Source organism: Canis lupus, chromosome 1 (assembly GCF_048164855.1).
Source record: "Canis lupus baileyi chromosome 1, mCanLup2.hap1, whole genome shotgun sequence".
NCBI classification, from domain to species: Eukaryota; Metazoa; Chordata; class Mammalia; order Carnivora; family Canidae; genus Canis; species Canis lupus.
The window spans coordinates 38,362,599-38,390,087 of record NC_132838.1 but is presented as its reverse complement, the minus strand read 5'-3'; the positions used below and the strand labels follow the sequence as shown (position 1 = coordinate 38,390,087).

Genomic DNA, 27,489 nt, shown 5'->3' with positions numbered 1-27,489 from the left:
TTTCACATTTAATTTATTATTTACTTTGCAATATGGACCTTTTAGCAACATCTCTATCAAGTGAAGTAATTTTATTGAAGCATTCAGTTTTATTATTAGTTTGCCATATAATGAAATGTATAATAACATTTGATGGCCTCTTACGATTTTAAAACCTTTGGTAAATTCTTATGAAAGGAGGAAACATGGTAGAAGCAACAGGCATAGTGAGGTAAAAGCATTCCTAGCTTTTCTAATACCACCAGGCAGAGCCTGGGAAATGAAAGACTGAGAGAGGACAAGACTGGGCTGCTAGATTCTGCTGAAATCTAGTCTAGAGGAAAAACCCTGTTCCCAAGGAGTATTGCCTGGGATGCCCTATGGCACATCTCTAGAAGGTGCCATTCTCAGATAATGCAATGAAAATGATACCCCTGGAGTTCTGCAATACAAAAGTCCTTCTTGGAACTAGAGACAGAGTCCAGCAAATAAGTTAAGCAGGAAAGGGAGAACCCGTGTTGGGATCTTGGAAACAAGAAGTCATAGAAGAGCCATGTAGACATCTGCAAACTAACAGTGACCAGATGGTACCCTTTTAATGGACTGGTTCCAGGGTAGGACTTTTCTATCTAGGAAGGGGATTGTGAAGAACAAGTTTTTAAGCAACTGTGGTACTATATAAGCTGCTAGGGAAGGTACCCAGACACAAAAAATATAGAGTTAATACTGGACTGGGCAAATGACAAAGCCACGAGCTCAAGACTAGGAGGAATAAAGATGATTCTTGTTGAATTGAGGGATGTAGCAGATATTATTGGTGTCCTACCCAGATTACCTTTCCCAGTCAGAATACTCATAGCCCTGATATGCTAATAACAACCTCCTACTACCTTCTTCTATGAAGAATTTCTCTCATACAACCTGGAAATGCCTCAGCAGGAAGATTGCTCCTTCCTACCACTTTCCCTACACCCTAGAAGAACTAGGCCAAATAACTGACTGCCTCTAACATTCAAAGACTAGCCCCCTTGCTAATTCTGTGGCCAGTCTGTATTCCAGCACATACTTGTGGGATCAGACTGAAACTTCTCTCCAGCTGAGAAATTGCTAACTTATTACCCAGCCCTTTCCTGATTCCCTCCTTATCCTTCTCTTGAGAATACAACTCAATAAATCATTAGCAAAAGAATCTCTGCCTCCAGTTTTGCTTCTCAGAAACTTATGCTAGATAAGAGAGCTGACCTAGAATCTATTAAGCCATGGTTAATAGACTCAAGATTCTAAAAATCTTTCTAACTTTTCCACTCCATATCAGGATTGTGGGGCACTTTTCTCAACTACTATGAACATTGAACCCTTTAAAGGTACCTGCTAAAATGAAGATTCCTGGGATTTATCATAAATCTGCTTAGAAAGCATAACCATTGCTGAGGCCAGAGCACCCTGGGAGAATCTCACACACTTTAAAGATTAATAATGATGTTCCAGGGCTTGGAGTAGGAAGAGGTTTATTGATGGAAATCAAGTGGGTGGGCAAATGAAGAGAAGAGGACCACAGGGGTTGGGCACTGGGCTGAAGCAGAAGTTGAGGGCTGAATGCATGTATAGCTAACACAATGTGAGGCAAATAAGAGGAAACCCAGTAATGAAAGTGACTTTCCCAGAGAGAGATTCAGAGCTTAGTAATATCTGCTAGAGAATTATGTGTTCTTTGTTAGTTTTCTATCACTTCCTTGACCCTTGGTGACCCACCTTATAAAATGGGGATAGTGAGACCTTTTACCTAACAACTTATATGCGTGTCATAGAGATAGACCAAAACAATGTGCTGGGTGCTTTAAACCAGTTAGAAGAAAAGGCATTCCATAAACACAATTTTTAACACCACTGATACCTTCCTGGCTGAGTTTCAAAACGACGGGTTAAGTTTGGGAGCCTTATAATATTCATGAAGCTGTAATGAAGTTCAAGAGGCTTCAGATTTAATCTTCAAAATGTCAGTCAATGAAAGGGATTTCTTATTCAATTTCTAAATAATTCCTAACTAAAGGCAGATAGTACCTACAAGATTTCTGTAACTGGAGATTCATATTTGCTTCAAGAGTAAAACTCCACAATGGATAAGTTTTCTCATTAGATTTTGGTTGAATTTAATAGGAAAAAGCCTTTAAAATGAAGAGAAATTCTTTATATACAGGAATTCAAGCAAAGATGAGATCTAGTCATATATCACCGGGGCCATGGAAGGGTCTTGGGCTGAGAGAAAATAAGGTTGTCAAGACAAAGGCCTCAAGCTTATGGTGATTTATTAGTGGAAAACAAGGCATCATGGCACACTAATAATAACATGTGAAGATGCAGGTAATGACACATATGGTGCTTTCCACCACACATAACCTCTACAGTACAGCATACTCACTTTCCCTAGGACTGTCCGTACCTAGCCAGACATAAGCTGGTGGAAACACGTATGAGACAGAATAGCAGATTTGCATTCTTGTCTTGGCTTATTCATATTGATTCTTATTCAATGCAACTGTAACTCACTAACAAATTCTGGTTTTGACATCTCCATATAGGAAAGAAATAGGGTCAACTTTCTGAACATTGTTTGAGAAAATTTACATGGTATTTGTGTTGTGTGACTATGCACAAGATAGTAAATGTTTCTGGGTCCAGCTTCATCATCTTTTTTTTTTTAAGATTTTATTTATTTATTCATGAGAGACACACACAGAGAGAGAGAGAGAGAGAGAGAGAGGGAGGCAGAGACACAGGCAGAGGGAGAAGCAGGCTCCATGCAGGGAGCCCGATGTGGGACTTGATCCCGGGTCTCCAGGATCATGCCCTGGGATGAAGGTGGCGCTAAACCGCTGAGCCACCCAGGCTGCCCCATCAGCTTATAAAATAATTTGTATTCTAATTATGTATAGATATTTTTATTAAAGGTCATCCATAGGTTTAGAGTAGGGCCCCTCAGTTACCAATGACTGTCACTGGCATTTAGCAAGGATGACTAAAGAGTCCAACTTTTTGGTCACTGGTTTTCACCTTATCATTCCCCAAACCTCACACTAGTAATTAGGGTCAGATGTACCTGTGTGCTTCACTTCTTTACTTCTGTTCATTCTTGTTAGAAATCCTAATTAGCAGTGAAATGGTTAAGAAGAAGTGAGCCAAAGGGAGAAAGAGAAAATCAGTCTGAAGGAAATAAATATTGGAAAGATAAAGAAAGAATCAGAGATTATTTGCTTAAACTGGGTAAAAAAAATATGATCAGTAATAGAACATGGATACAAGAATCAGCTCCTCGTTCTTTTGATTCATTTACAGGCATTGCAGCCACTGTTTGCACCCATAAGAAGAGGAACTTAACTCCTTCCTGGAAGTAACACACCCTCAATGACCGGAATGGTTCCTCAGCAAGAAATGTGAGTCTCTCCTACCAGCTAAATCCTACCGATGACAACAGATGACTTACCATCTATGTTTGCCCACATTACCAGGAAATGTAGTACAATCTATTTCTAATTCCTTTCCTGACCATTGTCCCAAATAATATGTTCAAAAAATATTTAGGTTTAATGAAGTATGATTCTTAATAAGAAATACTTTTTTTTTTTTCTATTTGGTATTCTAGAAAATGGATCCTACAACTGAGAACCATAACAGGGATGGGGGGAAACACTTGGCATTTGTGTTAGGAGAGAATCCCAAACAAATAAGCACATATCTCAGGCAAATTATTGTCTATTAAATGCCAGGAACTACTCCTCTGAGAGATTATATTCCAAGCCTATTAGATAGCAGGCATAGCCAAGATCATTTAACTGAAATAAGAAAGTGTTTTCTTAGGAAGACAACCTGCTCTGAAAATGAAGAGTAATAGCTTTTAACTTTTTATGGTAGCAGAACGGACCCTTTCAGATGTTCAAATTTCTGCAAACTTTGAATGTTACATTACATGGCAAAGATACTTTGCAGAGATAATTAAGGCTAAAGGGCCTTAAAAAGAAGGAGATTTTTCTGGATTATCCAGGTGGACTCAATCTAAACCACTCAAGCCTTAAAAACAGAGAAATGTGGCAAAAGGATAAACTGGAAAGATTTAAAGCATGAGAGGGACCTTACCCATCTTTGTCAGAGTGGCCATATGGACAGTGTGAAAAAGTACGTAGAAAACTTACAGGAATAACTGCTGGCGGAGATGTAGAAGAGATATGGGGACCTCAGTACTACAGCTACAAAGGACAGAATTCAGCGAACAACCTAAATGAGCTTGGTAAGGATTCATCCCCGGATTCTTATGAGGTGCTACACAAGACTCAACTGAATCATGTTATACTGAGCCGTCTGACCTACAGAACTGTGTGATAATAAGTGGTAATATTTTAAGTTGATAACTTTATGATCATTTGTCAAGGTTGATATGCCTAGTATATTAGCCTCCATCTACAGAAAATAGACAAGAGACCCCCATGGAGAAGACAACTAGCTTTCTAAAATCTACCATCACAATAAATACTGAAGTGACCTAGGAATATTTAAGAAATGAAGAAAAGCTTATTTCTCTGAAATGTTAACTGGACATTGTGCTGTCTTCACTCTAGTTCTATGATCTTTTCTGATTTCCAAGCCATCACAGACACTGAAGGCCTACATTTCAACCAACGAGCTGACTTTAAGGCAATCTTTCAAGGACAGTTGTTTGCCAGACTGTATTTTTTCACTGCCACTTGCCATAAGCTCAAACCATTTTTAAAACTAAACATGTTTGAGGTTAGAAAGCTTTCTTTTAAGAGAAAATGGGACAAATTGAAATCTACATACTTATATTCTGATTACCTCTCTTCAAATCCCATGAAAAGGGTATTAAGACCCTCATTTTGCAGCTGAAGAAACTGACCTTGCTCCCAGCTCCGTAACTAGTAAGCAACACACTAGAGATGGAAATTCACTATCTCTTAAGTTGGGGAATTTAAAGGACTTTTCCAGGAATAATTACATTTCCTGTTTAAGACAGGTTTCTGAATTCAGTAACAGAATTTTAAACCACAGAGATACATACATATGCAAAACAGTAAACTAGTCTCTCTTCCTTCGTTTATAGGATACCTTTCCCATTGTTTCTTATTCACTATCCATTTGTTTCCAGCTAGAAAAAAAATATTAAGTATAAAAACACAATATTGTCTTATTCTACAGAGGCTGATTCTTTCTCTCCTGGTGGGTTCTCTCTGGGCTGGTACAACCCTTACAGGCAGGGTGGGACATGGTTCTAAGTGGGCTCTGGGATGAGTACATTCTACCAAACATTCCAGGACAGCTGAAGGAAAATTCTTGGCTACTCCTTGAAATCCAGTCATGTAGGTGTCTAGGTCCTGCCAGGATGGTGGCCCCCATCACCTCCTCTTCTGAAAATTCCTCCACCCAGAGGCAAGGTCACAGGGCCCTCTGCACTCTCTCTTCCTGTGTGAATCTGAACTTCACAATTAGCATACCCATATTTTTTATAGCATGGACTTCCCCCTCCTGTCAATTTCTGTGTCTCACAAATTAGCATGTCATTATTTCAGCCTATCTTGTGATATACTCTCAAGTCATGTTACCTAATTGAATCATGTGAATATGTCCCATCATTTCAACTAGACTATAAACTTCTTTGGGCACAAATATCAGTTTATTAACCTTTTGTACCCTACAGCATGCCATTATGCACTCACACAGTTAGGGATGTTTATCACATCTGTGATAGATTTACTTACATTTAAGCCCAAAGAGGTGATGGATCCTGCCTTGTTACTCAATACATGTAGTAAGCCCTCTTTGTTCTGACAAAGACATCAAGAAATTTTAAATAAAGCGGCATCATAAAATAAAATAATTAGTAGAGTGGGAATAACATCGGGCTAACAATGTAGCATTTAGATATGGGTAAGAGAGGCAAATAAATAAAAAGAAAAAAGATTGTTTTTAATCCAAGATAAAATTAAAATTTTAGGAAAACAACAACATAGCTATAGCATGTAAGGGTTGGTTATGCATGATATAAAGTTTATAATGTAAAAAAAGACAAGTGAAAACAAATTTGATAAGATGATGGGAATATCAGCTATATTCCAATGGAAACAGTAAAAAGATCAGTGGTTGTCAGGGGCTGAGGGGAGTGTGAACTAATGAATAGTCAGAGCACAGAAGATTTTGAGGGCTGTGAAAATACTCCGGAGGATTCTATAATGGTGGATATGTGTCATTACATGTCTGAACTCATATAATGTACAACACAAGAGTGGGTCCTAATGTAAATTATGAACTTTGAGTGATAATGATAGGTCAGTATAAGTTCATCAATTTTTAAAAAAATGTTACCCCTGTGGCAGAGGATGTTGATAATGGGGCAGGTAATGCATGTGGAGACAGGAAGTATATGGAAAAATCTATGTACCTTCCTCTCAATTTTGCTGTGAATCTAAAACTGCTCAAAAAAAGAAATCTGAATTAAGAAAAAAAAAGAAAAAAAATCATCAAAAAACAAAACAAAAAGACAAAGATTCTCTCTGGAAAGTTCTGTCTCTTATTTCCTAAACTAAATAAAATTATTACATCTAAGACAATCAAAAAAGTTTCTTTCCACAGGAGAAATAGAAACCAAAGCACTGGCCAGCCCAGGTGGCTCAGTGGTTTAGTGCCTCCTTCAGCCCAGGGCCTGATCCTGGAGACCAGGGATGGAGTCCCATGTTGGGCTCCCTGCAAGGAGCCTGCTTCTCCCTCTGTCTGTGTCTCTGCCTCTCTCTCTCTCTCTCTCTGTGTGTGTGTGTGTGTCTCTCATGAATAAAGAAACAAAGTCTTAAAAAAAATGCACTACGAATCTTCAAAATTTTCCTTCCCAACCAGTGGATTTAAAGAGAGGCAGAGCATTTCTCAGTTGCTTAGTCATGGCCACACACCCATTCCTTCATTCAAGAAAGTTCCTGCTGCACAATTTGGTAAACCAGCTTTGTAGCTTATATAGTTTTGCACCCTTTTTACCCCTGAAGCTAGCAAAAAATATGCTCAACATAGACATGGTATGTTGGTCAGGATGAACACTTAGAAATTTTGAGAAATAACTTGTAGGGAAATCATTTAAAGTAATGTTGAAAAGTTTGAGAATATTTACTTTTGGTGCCTCTCCCTGTATCTATATACATCTGATCACTCCCTCTGAGGTACCCAAACTCTTATCATTGCCCTCATGATGCCCTCTCTCTACAACATCCTATCTCGGTCAAGAAAAAAGATATCACAGAACTGTGACTGCTCTGGGCCCCAGTCCTCCACAAAATGTGAGTTCATTCCTTAAGACTCTGTCTTCCACTATGGAATGTGTGGCAGCATTCAAGGTAGTCACATGTGTCCACCCAAGAAAGCTCTTGTTGGAAAATAGGTAATAGGAGCTTTGAGGCAGTAAAATATTTGGGCCAGGGAATCTCTGAGTGATGCCTATTCTTGTCCCTCATGCATTCATTCAACTCAGTGTATTACATATTCCCCTTGTGACTGTGCTTGGTGAAGGAGAGAATGTAAAAGTTTATCCTGCATTTACAACTTTTAAGGAAACTGTGGTTTAGAGGGAAGTTTGATAACTGCTATAGGAAATACAAAAACTCTTCAGGGAGAATTCAAAGATGAGCAAGTAAGAGATAGTCCAAGATGGGGTGAGTTGGGGTTGGGAGGGTCCTCTGATGTGGTGTTTACCAACAGATGGGCAGGTTAGTCTGCCCCACACCACTGACCTCGCCTGATTTACTGGAGATGAAAGGCCACTCAGGTTCAAGCTAGTAGGCTTCTTTCGGTCACAGGATCGTTTCTTCTCAGGCAGAGAATCAAATAAAGGTTGGGATAAAATTCCCAACCTCTCAGAAGCAATAAAATTCCCCTAAGCTGAGCATCCTGGAAGTTTGTGAATATATCTGATAGCTGGGAAGATGGAGAATTCAAAAGAACAGAAAGAAATATCAGCTAAACCTTTTGACAACATGGAAAGGGCATAATGATTTAAGAATTATGATATATAAGGTGAATATCATATATAATATGTAGATAGGTAGATAGTTTTAAATATATTGTATTTATGTATACATAGAGAAATGGATAACATCATTCAGACAGTAATACTATCTAAATATTTCTATAAGAGCACCATATAATTTGTTTCATTTAATTTTGATCTTTGCCCCTTTAACTTTGGTATACACTTCCCAAGTTATGGTTGAGGCAACTGAGTCCCCAAAATGTTAGAAAAATTTTCCAAAGTCACGCGTATCAAGGAATAAAGTCAGAAATCAAATAGTGATCTACTAAGCCTAGTGTACAGAACTAGGCTAGAGTAAGAGTTGAGGATGTATGTGATATTTTAAAGAAGATTAAGGGGAAAAAGGAAGCTTAAGGACAATAGGTCACATTTCTATTTTAATTGTAGCAATCTTTAATTAGCAATACTGTCCACAGAAAAATTTAAAATCTAGAGAACAATGTAAGTAATTGTGATTACAGAAAATCTCATTTCATTTCTGGGATATTATAATTGCATAGGGAAGGTAGCTTCATACATTTGGCAACTTTATACTGTACACAGATGTGGCCAAAGAAAACATAATTCACTTTTATGAGCAACTGCCCCTGACCAAGATGAATCAATGCAATGCGAAGCAGGGAAAGACTGAGGAGGCAGCTATCCCTCAATCTGCAAGGTGCCTGGAACACTTGTTGTCAAAATCCAGTCCTCATAGTTCCACCATCCTGACCTTTAGCCTTTCTACTCTAAATGCCCTTCATGGAGATTTCTCTTCAAGTGTTCATGTTTAAAGTCTTTGGTTTGTCTTGTATCAATGAAGAAGCTGGGGAAAGACTTGGGTGAGAGGGGCCAACCTGAAACCATCAATATTGCCTCTATTGAATTATCTGATTCTCCTTGGAAACCTAGGGAAGAGCTGTGTAGGAGGAGCTATTTAGGGGAAGTGCTCAATCTTCCAATGAGCTTGGATAACTGCCCTGCATTTACCTCCTAGCCATCCCTCCTGTGACACCTGAAATACACTTAGTCATCATGACGTTGGCCCACTTTTAAGATGTTACAGGAAATAGCTTTAATAAGCCATTTTTAGATTTCCCATAAACATAATGTTAAGGAAAATATTAAGGATATTACAGAGTCTTTATTATGGCCCCAAGAGAAAGTTATCCCAGGACTCTGTACTAAGAAGAGCTCCATTTCTATGAAATATCATAAGCAATTGGTGTTTTTGTATCTTTTGGACACTGAGGTTCAAAGCCATATTTGTTGCCCATCTCTAGACATAGAACATAATCTCATAACAGGTATATGGTAATAAATAACATAATAATGGTATTATTTTGTCTTTATTCACAACTTTGACTTTATCTGATTTTCCTCTACCCTTATTCTACAAAATTTCCATGTTTTAAAAAGCCATATTATAACTGTCACAGCCAAGAGGGGCAGGAGACATGATGACTAAACGCTATGTCATATCCATTGGATGGCATCCTGGAATAAGAAAAAAGAAAAGAAAAGAAAAAAAGGACATTGGATAAAAAGTAAGAAATTCAAAATAAAATACGGACTTTAGTTAATAATAATGTGTCAATATTATTTTGTTAATTATAACAAATATAGCATACTAATGTAGCATGTTAATACTACAGGATTGTAGGATATATAGAATCTTTGTCCTTTCCTCAGTTTTTCTGTAAATTTAGAACTATTGTTAAAAAAAAAAAGTGTATTCATGTCAGTCAAGGTTACATCTAAAGCACCTCATTTTATACCATAACTAACTTCTTAGAATATTTATTTTGCATTCATTTAACAAAAAGTCATATGTTGGAAGTTTTGTAGATTGCCTTAAATAGTTACTGGAAAAAGGCTAGGTGCTAATGCATAAAAACATGCAGATATGTATATATAACTCTTTAATTAAATACTCTAGCCTATGCCCAATTTTTCAAAATATCTTTAGTCTATATGGGCTGTTCCAAATAACTAGAATACTTCTAAACAGGTCCTACATCCTATATCCTGATTCATTTATTTATTTTTGTGTGTGTGTGATGAGAACTCAGATCTACTGCCTTAGCAACTTTCAAATATTTAACAAAGTATTAACTATGGTCACCATGCTATACATTACACTCTCATGATTTATTTATTTTATAACTGAAAGTTTGTATCTTTTTTGTTTGTATTTGTTTGTACTTTTTTATCCATGTCACTTTTTAAAAAAATTATGATACATAGATATAGTCTCAAAAACACAATTTAGCTTTTGTTCATATGTTTTCTTTTCAACAAACGCCATTCTAATATCTATGTGACCGTATCCCTAACTTGTTCATATCACTGTAGAGTCTAAAACTTGTGCTCTCATGACTTAAGCTTATCTATAAACTGAAAAAGTCACTAATGGTTTTAAGGACTCAAAGGCCAGGACTGATTTCTTTTATTGTGTAAAGGTTTTAAAATGAGGAAGCCTAAGTTTTATAATAAGAATTTTTAAAACAAAAATAATTTTAATTCCAAGAAAAGGTAATCTGATAACACAGTAAAGAAATCACAGAAGGTTAAGTTTTTAAAAATTATAAAGCTGGGAAAATATTCCACCTCAGTGATAATAAAATACAAATTAATATTACACTAGTTTTCACATATTATTTTAGGAATTTTAAAAAGCATAATTCCTGTAAATAGTGTGCAAGGGACCTTTGAACAATCCTGTAGAGAGGGTGGAGTAGAGAATGAGGGGTTCTTAGCCATTTGCTACATGACAAGGTCTTCTTACTTTCTGAACATATAGACTGGTAAAAGTGTCACTAAGAGAACATAGTTAAGCATGGCTGAGGACATTTTATTCCTAGGAGATGATGTAAATTAATTTCTTAAAAAGGGGGAAATAATAAGCCTAAAATCTTCAGAGACCTTTGTACTATGCCATAGGAATTTCTGCACACTGGGTTTTCTTGCAAGAACTGTATGTGTTCTGAAGCAGTAATGTTGACCTATCATGTCCCACACGAGAAAGGAAATTCTAAAACTGCTCTTGAGTGTCAATTATTGTAGGTTAAACATGAAAGGTGGAAACCTTAAGTAGAGAGTGGTTTGCTATGTCCAATGAGAAATAAATCCCTTTGTTTTTGTCTTTCCTAAAATGGGAATAAGTTCCATTTCCAAAGCCTCTAAATAAAGAAGTCTTTACTAGCAGAAGCATGAAAACTCAGTACTGTAGTACCTAATTATTATTTAATCTTACCATAAAAGAAAGGCATTTTTGTTGATAAGCCCTTTTGGCTGATGTCTCTCAGCCTTGGAGTTCTGAATCTTTCATTTACTGTCTTAATAAAAATTTCCTACAATTCATTTAGCCCCGGTAAAGAAGGGAATTTCTTTTTATCTTTGGAAAAATTTTCCATGCATTTTGACAAGGTAATTTTGCCAATTAAAGGTTTAAGTGAGTTCAAAACCAAAAACTCAAAACATATATGCACATGTACCTTGAATAAATAGCCCCAGTGTGAATTCTGATTTCATACTTTCATAGATTGTATTACTACCCATAAACATTAGATACCTTAGGATGGATTATGTATCTTCTCTCCATTGATATTTGGCTGAGCCATAGGACTGGCTTTGATCAATGAAATGTTACTGAGTGACATATATAGTTTTTAGCAGAAGCTTTGCCTCCAGATCACATTGGTCATGTTCTGTTTCCTTACAACAATTATCAATGTGCCAGATAGAAGCTGGTCTATCAGACTAGGTCCTATGGTGAAGAAGACATAGAGTAGTCTCTTAACTACTACATAATGAACATGTGGCATGAACAAGGAATATTTTTTTCTTCTTAAAAGACATTAAGTTAGGGGTCATCTGTTATAACAATGTATTCTCACCTCTCCTAACTAAACGAAAAGGGAAAATTGATACCTAAAAGTAGGAGAATGCTGTAACAACAATAAAACAACCATGAGGAGCACCTGGGTGGCTCAGTTAGCTAAGCATCCGACTCTTGGTGTCAGCTGAGGTCTTGATCTCAGAGTCTTGAGTTCAAGTCCTGTGTTGGGCTCCATGCTGGGCATTGAGCATACTTAAAAATAAAATACACTAAAAAATGACAATGAATCATTAAGTATGAGGCTTATAAAAACAGGAAGCAGATGGTGAGGAACTGTGACCACGGTCTAAAAGGACATAAATCCATTATTATTCAGTGGCAAAACATTCAGTAACATTGTTACCTATAATAACTTGCAATGCAGGTATTTTACCAGATGAACTTGCATGCTGAGGCAAGGAGGTAGGCATATTAAATATGCAGAGATAAAAATGAAATTAACTCTCATTTCCAACTCTTAAAAAATAACTGAGAAGATGTTTATGCTACAAAGAACAAATGAAAACTCAGTTTCATGGCAATGACCAAATCAAAATTCTTATTTTTGTGATAAAGTCTCTGAAGTAATTAAGCTGGCACCCATAAATCTTTTAAATCAAGACAACTGCTAAGAGAGAAGAGACTAAGACTCTAGTTAGGCTCTAGGTCTAAGATACAGCAAGAGTCCTGGAGAATGTTTGACATCTTGATGCATATATGTGGGAGAAAGATGAAAATCATTTATATTGGGTAAATTAAGAGCTGGACAAAAAAATATCTGTAAGAATACATACAGACTATGTATTTTATGTGGCTTTACAGAAAGTTGAAGTGTCCAAGAAATTAATTCTTTGTTTCTCTGTGGTAAAAGCATAGTGTTTGGGGTGTAGAAGAACAATCCCAGCAATGGAAAACTAAAAAACAAGTATTAGGGAAATGGAAGGTCTTCCTGCATACAGATATCATTCTGGTCAACCAGAGGCATATGTACTCAATGGTCTAGATTGTGTTTCATAGAAACACAGTGAAATTGAGTGTTTAAATATGTTCCTAAAGAGCTATATCCTTTTCTCATCGCAGCTGTTAATAGATGTAGTTCTGCTACAAAAGAGCTACAGAAATTACTATCAGAAAGGACTTAGAGAAGCTAATCCCTCACTCTGTCTAAACATTTACTGTGGTGGACCTGTTAGTCCATATAGATGCCCACATCTTAAAGCCTGGAAACTGTGGATAAATTAGGATATGTGGCAAAAAGTTAGGATATATGACTTTGCAGATGTGATTCAATTTCCATTGAGATGGGAAGATTATCTTTGGTTATCTGGATGGGACTAATTTAATCAGAGTCCTTAAAAAATAGAGAATCTTCCCTAGCTTTGGTCAGAGAGATATGTGACTATAGACATAGGGTCCGAGAGATGCAACGTTGTTGCTGGCTTTGAATAAGGAGGGAGGGAGCCATTAACCAAAGAATGTGGGTGGTCTCTAGAAGTTAGAAAGAAAGCAAGACATAGACTCTTCCTTAGAATCTTCCTAAAGTTAATGCATTTCTGCTGACATCTGATGATTTTCACCCAATGAGACCCTTGTTTGAGTTCCAGCCTATGGAACTGTACAATAATAAATTTAGGTTGTTTTAAGGCACTGACTTTATGGTAATTTGTTACGGCAGCAATAGAAAATTAATATAGTAATTGCCCAATCTGGACACAGAGAAACATAGTATATAGCCATGATTTGTTGATTTTGGAATGCTAATGCTTTAAACAGCCCACCAATAAATAAAACAAATGGAAGAGACTGATTCAACATTAGAAATTACTAAATTCTCATTAGCTATTGCAGCTGCCACAGTCACAGCCAAAACCTTGGCAAGCTCTCAACTTGAACAGTGATAGATGATTACAAATTTTAAAAATTAAAAAAAAAAGAGCTAAAAGGCTTGTAAATTTTAAGTATGAATTTCTTTCTATCCTTAACGTAAGTGCTTGGCTTTATTTCAGAGATTCTGATTTAATTGGTATGGTGTGAGACCCAACTTGGTACCATGAAATACCTTTTTCTTTTTTCCAAACAAAACTTGCTTTGTCTTATTAAGTCACTTCTGTTAATATAAATTGGAATGCCTTTTTAACGGCTTTCATGATGACTTTAACAAGCCAGAATTGAGAATCACTAATCTAAGGGACAAGATTCTTCTTCATATCATCTTAGGGTCTGGGCTATTAACTTAGCCACATGGATTAGATAATAGTATTCAGTTGATTACAGTATTAGACCAGAACTGTTTGAGGTAAATCCCTATGTATTCAATTTATTGATATTTCTAGCAAATTTTAATACTAGTCTCATGTAGTACCCATGAATGCCCATCAAACTTCTATAAGGATTTGTGGTCACGACCTCCAGAGAAAGGTCAACTAGTAAATAAATAGAGTGGCCATATAGAATTATGACAGGACATTGACATAGGCACAGGTGATTATGATAGCAATGTTAACACTATTTCACACAAATCTTTGGTGTGAGGTTTGAAAAGCAGCTCCTGGATATGAAGTATCATACCCAAGTGTACTACAGAGGCCTAGAGACAGGACCTAGATTATAAATGTAACTGGTAGGCTGATCACATAGGGCCATGCCCCCCTACTCATCAGAGCACAAATATATACTATAACTTAGGGTATGAGGTTAGTAAAAAAACAAAACAAAACAAAAAGCAGGCACCAGAGAATTCATCTCCAAAGAACACACTGAGGAAGTTTTCCAGAGACATGGTAACCTACATTTCACAGCATCTAAAAAAGAATCATGTTTAGTAGCTATTATGACCCAAAACTTGGTTCACTTTAACTATTACCTCCATATAGCAGAAATATTTATGAAGAAGTTCGAAAGTCATACTGATTAGTAAATTCTAACAAACCATTTATCTTTTGTGTTTGATTCCTTTATGATGCAGTTTTCCCAATTATATATCTCCATAATGAAGAGGACCAAAAAATAAATAAAGAAGTTAAGCATACACCTCCCACAAGATCCAGGCATTCCACAGCTAAGACTTGCCCTAAAATGAAAGAAAGCATATGTCTGTACAAAGATTGTACATGGATGTTCTTAGCTTGGTTTGTAATAACCCAATATTGGGAACAACCCAAATGCCCATTACCAGGTAAATGGATAAACAAATTGTGTTATGCCTAGATAATGGGATACCACTCAGCAATTTTAAAAAATGAACTGTTGATACATGCAATACAATGATGAATCTCAACATAACTGAGCTGAATGAAAGAATGGAGACAGAAAAGAGTGCACAATATACAATTTTATTCATACTAAAGAGTAGGGGGTGCCTGGGTGGCTCAATTGGTTAAGCCAGGATTCTTGATCTCAACTCAGGTCATGATCTCAGGGTTGTGGGATCAAGCCCCAAGTCAGGCTCTGGGCTCAGCACAGAGTTTGCTTGTCCCTCTTTCTCCTCTCTCTCTTTCTCTGTCTGTCTCTCAAATAAATGAAGAAAATCCTTTAGAAAAACAGGAGTAGAAACTGCAAATAAACTATTGTGACAGAAAATTGTATGTGAATAGGAGAGAGAAGAGGTTTGGGGAATGGTGAGAGGGGAGAGTTTTCAGTAAGACACAAAGGAATTTGGGGAGTGATATAGTCTTTATCTTGACTGTGGTGATGACTTCCTGGGCATACACACATGTCAAAATTTATCAAATTGTTCATTTTAAATACATGCAGTTTTCCATATGTCAATTATACCTCAATAAAAATATAAAAATACAGGAAAAAGACTAACTTGGCTATACCCCAAGTATGTTTAATCTACCATCATGAAAAGACTGTAACTTCTTTTGTATGTATGGTTCTTATGGTTGCCGAAATTATGACTTGACTTTATGTGAGTTTTCCCAGGAGCAAACACGCATAAGAAATGAAATGCAAAACTGTTTTACTGGTGAGAAGCATTACAACATATATGATATAGAGTAACCCATATGTAACCATTTGGGAATATCTAAACATATACTAGCACTTTACATCAAGGTGAACTCTTTATTAAGATTTTAATCAGGGGATCCCTGGGTGGCGCAGTGGTTTGGCACCTGCCTTTGGCCCAGGGCGCGATCCTGGAGACCCGGGATGGAGTCCCACGTCGGGCTCCCGGTGCATGGAGCCTGCTTCTCCCTCTGCCTGTGTCTCTGCCTCTCTCTCTCTCTCACCCCAAAGTTTAGTGGCTTAAAACAACAAGTATTTATTTAGTTCATGAATCTGGGAGCCAACTAGGTAGGAAGTTTTGCTGCTTTGGGTTGGACATGACTCAACTCATTTAAGCTCACTCATGTGTCAAGTATCAGCTAGTATATTGGCCCAAGACTGATTTATCCAATATTACCACAACTAAGAGGTCATCCTGTTTCTGCTCCAGGTTCTCTCTCATATTCTAGAAGGCTTATTCAGGCTTATATATCTAGCTTTCCCCATACATGGGTACTATTGCTCCAGCTTGGAGACCACCATTCACAATTTTTAGATTGTTACTAATTTTCATAATATATTTGCCTCATTATTAAGTTTCATTGGAAGATATTCCCTTCAAGAAATGGTATGGGAAAGTTGAAGAGCCACACACAAAAGAAAAAAATTAGACCACTTATTTACACTATACATTAAAAAAAAAAACTCGAAATGGATTAAAGACTTGAACATAAGACCTGAAACCATAAAATTCCTAAAAGAAAGTCTTGGCAATGTTTTTTTGGTTTTTGAAATCAAAAGCAAAAATAAATAAGAGGGACTACATTAAATTAAAAAGCTTTTGCACAGCAAAGGAAACTATCAACAAAATGAAAAGTCAATATACTGAATAAGAGAAAATATTTACAAGTTTTAGCTGATAAGAGGTTAATACCCAAGATATATAAAGAACTCACAGAACTCAATAACAAAAGAAAAAAAATGGTGAAAAAAAATGGGCAAGGGATCTGAATAGACATTTTTCCAAAAAAAACATATAGATGGCTAACAAAGTACATGAAAAGATGTTCAATATCACTCATCAGGGAAATACAAATTAAAACTGCAATGAGATATCACCTCATGTCTGTTCAAATGTCTATCCTCAAAAAACAAGATACAAGTATTGCTGAGGATGTGGAAAAAAGGGGACCCTTGTACACTGTTGGTGGGAATAGAAGTTGGGGCATTGTACTCTGGAAAATAGTATGGAGGTTTTTTCCAAGAAATTAATAATACAACTTTCATATGATACAACAATTCCACTTCTGGGTATTTATCCTGAGGAAACAAAAACACTAACTTGAAAAAATATATGCATTCTAATGTTCATCGCAGCTACTTAAAATAGCCAGGACATGGGAGCAACCTAAGTGTCTCTCAGTGGATAAATGGGTAAAGAAAATATGAGAGACCTGGATGGCTCAGTCACTTGAGCATTCAGCTCTCGGCTTCAGTTCAGGTCATGATCTTGGGGGTCATGGGATTGAGCCCTACATAAGGCTGTATACTCAGTGCAGAGTCTACTGGAGATACTCTCTTCCTCCCTCTTCGCACACCCCATATTCACTTGCTCTCTCTTAAATAAATAAAATATATAAAAAATATGTAAATATATAATAAATTATTTATATAAAATATAGTTTATATTATATATCATATTATTTATATAATATACAATATAAAAATATATTTTATAAATATATTATATATATTTATTATATATATTTTATAAATATATATTTTATGTTATATATATCATGTATCCAACATAGGAGCACCTAAATATATAAAGAAATATTAACAGATCTAAAGAGAGAAGGGTGCCTGGGTGGCACAGTCTTTTTAAGCATCTGCCATCAGCTCAAGTCATGGACTCAAGGTCCTGGGATGAAGTGAGCCCTGCTGCCTGAGGCTCCCTGATCAGAGGAGAGACTCCTCCTCCCTTTGCCCCTCCCTCTTGCTCATGCTCTTTCTCTTTTTCAAATAAATAAATAAATCTCTTTTAAAAAAGTTAGGCTTTGATGTTTCAGTCAGTACCATCTCCAATCCCTTGATATACCCAACTAATTAAGCAGTGATGTAGACTTTATATGAAGTACTTTTTAATTATCCACATGATTCTCAAATTATTCAGCCTAGGCTCAGAACTCTTAATATTTAAACTGACAATCTAGTGTATGTAAACTCTCTATTTAAATACTGACATCTGAGATTAAGCCCAATAAAGGCTTCTGTGGAAACTAACCGCAGTATCAAAACTTTCCAAAACACCAAAATGATCCAATTACAATGGGTAAAAGTGGTGATGGAAAGAGCAGCTATCAATAGTATGGAAGGGTTCGTTCAACTTCCTCACATTAATTTTCATAAATGTGTCTGCATATTCATTAGAAGACTGTGAAATTTATTTGCTATTCAAGGATCTCTACTAGTTAAGAATGATACATAAATGAAGGTTTAGTCATTCTTCAATAACACTGAAGCCAATTTCATAGAAATGCAGACATTAAAACTGAAGAGAAAGGTAAATTTACATGAATGTATACACACGTAAATAACATAAACATTGCTGAAGATAAAGAGAAAATTCTAGGATTCCTGCACAGAAAAGATAAAATTCTAGGATTCCTGAAGCAGAAAAGATTAATAAAGTTCATGAAGTAGTTCCAAATAGAAAAGTTAAATAAGCCTTTGGTATTCCTTAGAACTAAGAACAAAGGAAAATATTTGCTAATCTTGACTCCAGAATGAAATGCAAACATAAACATGTTTATTAAAGGTTGTAATCACATAAGAAGCTCTTAAAAATAGCTCTGAGAATCAAGCATAATATAAGAACAATTCATGAATGTGCTTTTTTTTTTTCTACTATGAATGTTAACCAAGTTCAGATTTTAACCTTGACATTGGCATGCACTGTGACAACTGGAAACCCAAAATGATTTTCAAAACCGACATGGCTACAGGATTCTAAATTTGTTTTGAAAGCTTAGGTCACAAGATATTTTCTTGGAAATCCTTGCAAAAAGGCATCTTATTTAATAAGTAGTATTTTGAATTTTATTCATAAAACACAATGACCAAGTGACATTTATAGCTGCATCACTAATTAATAGACATCTCAAAATTAACCCATCTGAAATCTAGCTCCTGATCCTTTCTGCTTTTCCTGGAGTCTTTCCCAGTTCAGTCAATGGTGACACCATCTTTAATGCCTGTCCATCATGCTGTGTTATCAACCCAGTATAGACAACTGGCTTGGAATGACACTGTAGTAGACCAAATGTGCTCTATTTTGTCACATTAAGCAATACTAAAAAAGGACAGTGAACAGCAATGTCTCTATGCAGTACTGATAATAATAAAACTTACTATTTAAGAAGTCTGTTAAGAAGTACGGTAGTTCCTGGGAAGGCAGAAAAGGACATCCAATGGAGTTCATCAAACCCTGAAAGACCTGGAACAATGTGCTGTACTTTCCTGTCATGCCTTCAGTGAGCAGCGCATGGGAATTATCTGTCCTACCAGGAAATGTCACTCCTATTTACAGATGAGAGTGCAGAGTTTCTAGCCACGTATGTCTACATACCCCCATGTTAGTGGTGTGGCCCTGGATAATATTATCTCATCTTCTCCTGACATATATTGACATGAGTTATAAAGAAGAAAAAAGTATCAAACCAATGCTGCTTCCTTATGTCTGTGGCTAACATTTCCTAAGCAGGCTTGCAATAAAATCTCTTCCCTCTGGCCTGAATACTAGATACCTGAATTCTCAGTTTGCTTTTCTTTGACCTACATTATTTCTTCTCACAACTTGCTCCATCAGAGACCAAAGCAGTTTTTCCAGAATATAGAAACATGAATCCTTGGGGTAATATGTACACTCTCCTTATTCTAGCTATCTTATAAATTAAGATGGTAACTTAGTGTTTGGAACTCCAGCCTTGACACCTTCCACTCTAATTCAACAAGTTGCAATGGGGTTGTAACTTCTGAGTTGTTATTTTGTGAATGTGAATTACCTGTGCAGATTCTTTTAAAGTTGGGATTTTCCAGAAGATGTCCTGGTAGGCGGCACTGGAACCGATGTTGCCAGAACTCAGGAAACCAGGGATTCCTCGTATTAGTGTCCAGCCTCAGCTTCAGGAAATAATCATCAAATGACCGGACCTCCGGAGATTGCAGCTTTATTGTGATTCCCCCGTTGGCTTCCACCTCATAACCTTCAATGACTTCATCTCTGTCTGCCCATCCATCACTAAAAAAAGTTCAGGGATTGGGGTGGGGAGAGAGAAAGACAAAGGTCTCACAAATACATCTCAGCATTATGCATAAATGAAGCATTCAGCAAGGCTGAAAGTCTATTTTAAATCAGAACTGCTGGTTTATCAATGACTTTTTTTGGTGGAGAATAGTAAATTCTGAAATCATAAAGTCCTGTCTGTTTTTCACAATAGTGAAAGTGATGATGAAGATCATGTTAGTAGCAATGACAAGAACTAATATTTATTGAGCATTTACGAGGCATCAGATTCTGTACTATTTACTTTTACTCAGTCAGATGTTCACCAACTAACTGAAGTCCCAGTGGATCCAGGATATGGATCCAGGCAGTCTGGCTCCCAAACTCTGTGTTCTTTAGGCCACAAATCCCATCAGCTACTGTCCAAATCAGAATAAAATAAAACCCATGCACTCAGGGCTTCACAATAAGAGCTCAGCAAGATTTCAAGGTTGCAACCAAGATCATTATATGAGCTACATTTAAGGAGTAGAAATTGATTTACCTCAGAAGCATGACAACCACAGATTTTGCTCCTGGACATTGTTCAAAATTGCATTGCCTAGAAGCCATCAGATGCTTCCCCCTCAGTGTTATTTCAAAATAACAGCATTAAAAGAAAACAATCCCACTACCCAAAATAAAAATAATCCTGCTCACTAAAAGGAAGTTAACTGGTGTTTTATTCAGTGAGTTTTTAATTTGGTCACCTTCTAGAACATACATATTGCTCATGAGTGATGTAGTTCCAATTTAATTCAAGTATACATCTGAGCAGAGCCAAACCTCTTGTGAGTGTCTGTGATCTCTTCCCAAGCAGATGCCAAAGAAAAACTGCAGTGGATAAAGTTAAACAGGCAAAAAAGACTTTATTCAAGATTATTCCAATAGGCCAAAGGCACTGAACTCCACTCTGCTGAAACAAAAGTTGGGGAGATTTAAGTGCTGATGTGAGCTAGTGAGCAAGTGCTAGAGGACACTGAGGGGAGCTTGGTCAGTGTGGTTAGACCTGTATGTTTAATAATTGTCATTTATCTAAGTTAGGTTCCTACCTTCCCACAGAAACTGGGAGACAGGGATTTGCTATCACTCTTGATGACTACATTTCAAAGGGATGGCGTCCAGGTCCCTGAAAAAGGAATTTATCTGCTGTAAAACTGGCAAAAGGCTAAGTGAAATTGTAGACCTCCAAAGGAAAAAGAAAGAATTTATAACATTTTTTGAATTAAAAGCTCTAAGAAGAGGGAAGTCAAGGGGCCCATAGTCAGGAAGATACTTGCCTAAAGTTGAGTCAAACTGAAGAGAGTATTAAGATTGTTTTGGTCAAGAGGTAGATTTATTTATACCCACAGAGTCATACCCTGTAGTTTCTGGAACATAACTCTGCCAGAGAAAGTGTTTTATCACTTGCTTCTCACAGAGCAGGGACCTGGGCCAAATATATATGACTGACCACAGTTAACTCCTTGTTTCCTGAGATCAGTTGGGGTAAATATGTCCTCTGCTTAGTTGAGTTAACTGATCCAGTTCTGTTCCAGAATCTTCCCAGTGAACCACACAAGAGCTGTCTTTTCAATAGACCAAAGGTTGTAGAAGGTACAGCTAACTTAACATAATCCAGAACTAAAGGGACCTTAAGGCATTGTGTGGTCTAACTAGCCAGATCAGAGAATGTCTATACCTTCCTAATCCATTGGAATAGAGATTTTACAATCTTGCACAGATCTTTCCTACCCCCCATTTCCTTCCTTCGTCCGTCCTTCCTTCCTTCCTTCCTTCCTTCCTTCCTTCCTTCCTTCCTTCCTCCTTTTCACTTACATAGATGTTCTGTTATGCTCACGATTCAATTGAGAATGAGACACACTATCCTCTGCCCTTAGTGTTAAAGACTTGTGGGGAAAATAGAGACTAAACAAGAATTACAAACAGTGTAAAAGTAAAGAAGGAAAAGTGACCAGTACTATGGGGAGGAGGGGCTTGGGATCTTAATTTAGGTGTGTATATATGTATATAAGTGTGGGTAGGGAGAAAGTAATTAAGCATGACTATCCTAAGAAAGTTATGTCTGCTCTGAGACCTAAAGCACGTGTGGGCATTAGTCAGTTGAAGAGATGGGGAGGGACTGATATAAAAGATTTCTGTTAGGTTATCTAATATACAGGAAAGAGTATGGGCCATTCAAAGAATTTGGAGAGTCAGTATAGTGGGAGCATAGAAGGAAATATAGCAGGAGACAGAAGTGTGGGGATAAATCTCAGTTTAGTAACTGTTAGCCAAAGGACTGCAGGAAGTCCTCAGTGTTGTAAACCGATTACATAATAAGGCCACGGAGATCTGCCCCCTGGTGGTTAATGACCTGACTCTAACAAGTCCCACTCTACTATCACTGGATATGATGGCCAAACTGATTTATAAAAAAAAGACAACCTCATTTATCTCCTACATGCTCAGTCTACTTAGAAAAGCTTGAACTAGTTTAACTATTTAGATTTATTCACATTATATCATAACTACATTTATAGCAATTTGAAGACCTGAACTATACAGTCAAGGATAAAAATAAAACCAGTTAGGCTTTCAAGAAATTCTGCTTATGACTATACATTTAAAATCAAAATGACTTATAATTTGAAGAAAAAAATTCCTTTTGACGTAAAATTAAACTTGAAGTGTGTTTCTCTCCCAAGATTTAATATTATACGAAACTTTTCTGTGTGTGAATATATAGTCTGAATAAGAAACCCACAAATTTTTAAGTGTATGCAATGAGCCTTCTATACTGTTTATTTGTATTTCTTTTTTTTTTTAAACATTCCCAGATTATAGAAGCAAGTATCATGTATCAGCACTAGAAGCAGAGTAAGTGCGACCTACTGTCCTTTTGCCTTACAGCACAGAGGAGCACTTCATGGGAGTAAACTTGAATATAGACCATTTGAAGTCATATGGTTTAGTGGAGCACAGCCTTACATCTCCTTTGCCATTGGTTAAAGCCCTTACCCCTCACCATAGATGATTTCATTCCAGAAATTAGAGAGTGTTAAATCCAAGACGTCATGAAATCAAGGAGAACCAGGATGTGACAGGAGAAAATATTCAACTAGGATTGGTTGGTGAATACTTTTGAAGTGTTAATTGCCTGACTTTTGTATGAGATCTCAAATCTATCACAGGTAAGGTGTTTGGGAATGCTAAGAAAAAGTTGCTGAAAGACATCCATAAAACAATCCTTGGTTTTTATATATTTAATCATTCTGTCTACAGACCACTTGCCAAATGTATTTACAGATAATTTTAAAGGATTTTTACTGTTCAGTTGTGTTGGATTTTTTTTTTTTAATAAAGATATTGTTTTGGTGAATTCTCTGTGAAGCACACTTGAAAACAGGGAGGCATCAGTTCTCCTGATACCTGGTTTAGGTATTAACTTTTGTTATTGTTGTTGATAGTGGTGGTGATAGTGTGGACTATGCCACCAGAGATGACCTGCAGGTTCCTACTCACCCCAGGTGTCTACAGTGAATCCTGCTATGCTGGGCGCTGAACTCTATGAGGCATATTCACAGCCTCCAGCAGCTTCTGCTGCCCCAACTGCTCCCTAATGATAAGTTCCTTTTCCTATCTGGGGTCTGAAAATAAAACTTCAGAATGTGGATAAACAAGACAAACATTTAACAGACAGCTACATGTCTTTAAATATTCCTCACAACGTACAAGAATCCTTGTTCCTTGTCCCCCTCAACATTTTTATACAGCAGTTCTTTCACAAGGCTGTTCTCTTCCCAAAAATCATTGTTCTAGTGCCTGTGAAATTCCACAATCCCAATCTGAATAATAATAAGATTTCTTCCACTGAATAAATTCTGATGGAAACAATAGGAAAATATTGTTTCTAATTCTACCAATTATAGCTGAACAGGAGCTGTCTGAGTCCACTTCTGTATTATATAAATTAAAATCATATAATAAGCAGATTGATAGTGAAAAACAAATGCAACAGTATTCATTTAAAAATTATTTAAAGACATTTTAGAAAAACATATTTATATTCAATTAAAATAGTTACAAACTAGGGAGTAAAGCAATCTGATTTGTGTTGACCATAAGTAACTGTGTGTACCTGATAATAAAGCTGTCATTCTTTAAAAATATTCCAGAGATTACCATATAACCAAGAAAATGAGAAAAGGATGATAAAAAATATTTTCAAAAACGTTTGTAAACAAGCACAGAATTCTGTAAGGACAATGCTAACAACACTTATCAAGGTTGAAGAAACGTGATGCAATTTAAATCAAGTGATGTCAATTGTGGGAAATTTTATGGTGGCAATGTTAACTTTTTTTCAATAAGAATTCAGACTGGCTTTATTCATTCAACATTGATTCACTAAGAATCCTGTACGAGTGAGGCATTTTGCTTACTGCTGCACATGCATTGCTAAGCAGTACAGGCAAGGCCCCTGCTCTTCAGGCAATCACACTGGTGGAGAGGGCCAGCCACTGAATACACAATAGCCACAGGGAGTTGTACCAGCTGATAGGAAAGGAAGGTGGGCTATAGAAACACAGAGAAGGTGCAGAGTTCTGGCAAGGGAGGTTTTGCCCAGAAAGAAGTAACCTTTAAGATGAGGCTTAAAGGATGAGTTGAAGTTACACAGTAAAGAGGAAAGTGGAAGAAGGACCAGCTCAAGAGAGTACAAAGCATCAAACAGGAAGGTGTTCAGTTTGCTTAGAGTGTGCCAGGTAAAGAATGATAGGTCAAGCCAGTGAGATCTAGAACAACCTGAACATCCTTGTTAAAGGTTTTGGATTTCATTTTTATGGCAGTAAGAAACCACCCAGATTTTAAACAGGGGTATGACATAATTGTTTGTTTTTAAAAAGATCATTCTAGAAAGTACTTAGAGTGTAGGTACTTGTGAAGGTTCTTTGCCTCTAGAATTCTCAAAAACTCTGGAAACACAAACATAGACAGGAGCACACACAATACACAAATAAGCACAGGCTAATTACATTGTAATATGAAGGCACAGTGGAGGTGTTGATGGACCAGGATTTGGGGTAGTCATCACAATTAGCTTATATTTAATTTTTAAATTAGCTGCTATGAACCCACAACAAATGTAAAACTGACACAAAATGTAGGTATTTTTTATTTAATTGTGTAGTATAGGCACTTAGAGGTCCTTCAGCTCACTGAAAAACAGAAGAGAAGATGAAGGAGTACCTTCACCTTTGGTTGTCCTGTACTGTTAGAACTCAAACAGAAGCCTTACTTCCAGCCTTACGGTATTTCGGTAGAAAAGTGACTGAGGTGGAAGAGGGAAGGGGATAGTGTATTTCGGTAGAAAAGTGACTGAGGTGGAAGAGGGAAGGGGATAGTGTATTTCGGTAGAAAAGTGACTGAGGTGGAAGAGGGAAGGGGATAGTGTCAAAAGGTAAAACAGCAAGAATGAAGGGAACTCTCAAGAAGTTGAAAATTCATGTAAAAGATCCAGGTCAGATCAATAATTCTTATTTTCCATCTTTTCCTCACCCCTTTCCTCCAACTCATCCCTCTCATTCTGAGCCTGAATCATTTGTCACCTGGAGACTCGTGACTATCCTCCTCTCCTAGCAGAAATGTAGGGCAAAGATGATAAACATGGCACACAACCATGCAAATGTGGAAGCCATGTCCTAAAACCTCCATACAAACCAATTTTTCATGTATCAAAAACAATTTTCAGCCAGTGTGAAAGAAGAGTGGGCCAATGAGGGGAATTACTGTGGACAAAGTGGGTCTTTATCTTCCTTCAAATCCCAGTACTAAGGTAGTGCCCCATTTTGTCTCTCCTTCAACTAATCCTGAGAGACAATATGAACTAGGAATTGGTTACTTAAACTTTCTAAGCCTCTGTTTCTCCACCTATTTATTGGGAGTGGAAATGGTGTCAACCTCTTAGATCATGTGAGAATTAAATTATATGATCCATGTGAAATACTTAGCACAAGATGAAATCTTACTAGATGTTAACAGTTCTTTATCACCAGTCTGTTCATGATCCAAGCTATGTCTGAGCTATATCTACATAGGGGAAAGATTTCTCTGTGAAAGCACCACTCAAGGTGGTCCAAAGTTTGGTACACATTCTTAAAACTGTTGCCAGTCTAAGACAGTAAGACAAAGACTGAGACTAAGCACTTAGAAAAATGTATAGCAGTTAGACATTGTTGCAAGATCTAAAAACATGATAAGTAGACTCAGGTCATTGCATAAGGTGTAAACACCTTATTTTACAATTTATATGGTGAACTGCCTGTAGCTCAAGCTGTATGCATACCATATGCACTAGAACCATGTGACAGTGTGACAATTCAAGGTTGCTTTGCCAACTGTAACCCAAAAGTATACAAATATCCAGTATATATATTGCATTTATTTATAATATATGCATTTATTTTTATAGATTTGTTTTTATAAGCATTTTGAATTTTAATCAAGCCTATTTTATAATCTATCTTGTAAGATTAATTTCTAAATTAGAGAAATAAAATTCTTATTATTTGCTTTAACTCCAATTATATGCCACACAAGCATCACTGAATATTTATTTATTTATTTATTTTACAAGAAAAGGTATACAATCTGCTGAATGTGGTAACAGTAGTATTTGAATGTGGACAGTGGAAATGATTCCATAGAAACAAGGGCAAAAAAAGTTCTGATGAAATTTACCTGAAAATATGTTAGCTCATATACTGATTTGGATTTTTATTTCCAATTGATGGTGAAGTGCTAAAACCATAATGTATTATTTATGGAGTTGTTTTACCTAATGAATTTGTGAAATCATCAAAATTTACTAATCACGTATACATTAAAACATTTAAAAATTCAATTTAAAACCAAATAATTTTTTGAAATAAAAAGTATTAAATTAAAAAGCCAATAGAGGGACAGCCCGGGTGGCTCAGCGGTTTGGCACCGCCTTCAGCCTAGGGCCTGATCCTGGAGACCCGGGATCGAGTCCCACGTCAGGCTCCCTGTATGGAGCCTGCTTCTCCCTCTGGCTGTGTCTCTGCCTCTCTCTCTCTCTCTCTCTCATGAATAAGTAAATAAATAAATCTTTTTTTAAAAAGCCAATAGAAGTATATGTTCAATATTTTACATAAAATATTAGTGTTTCATGGGTTTTTAGGAAGTGGCATTTGGGCTTGCTAAAACTGAAATACACATACAGTTGCTAAGACATTAGTGAATGACTACATCAAAGAT

The 27,489-nt window shown here is 36.6% G+C and overlaps 1 protein-coding gene across 7 annotated transcripts in view; it reads right to left on the bottom strand.

The window, feature by feature from the left end:
* The window catches only part of GRM1 (glutamate metabotropic receptor 1), a 387,866-nt gene that overhangs the window by 83,246 nt on the left and 277,131 nt on the right, over positions 1 to 27,489 (bottom strand). For all 7 annotated transcript variants that reach the window (XM_072826883.1, XM_072826908.1, XM_072826933.1 and 4 more), the window contains one exon: positions 19,970 to 20,205. In XM_072826883.1, coding sequence (XP_072682984.1) covers positions 19,970 to 20,205 — 236 coding nt within the window. The remainder of the gene's footprint in view (positions 1 to 19,969; positions 20,206 to 27,489) is intronic.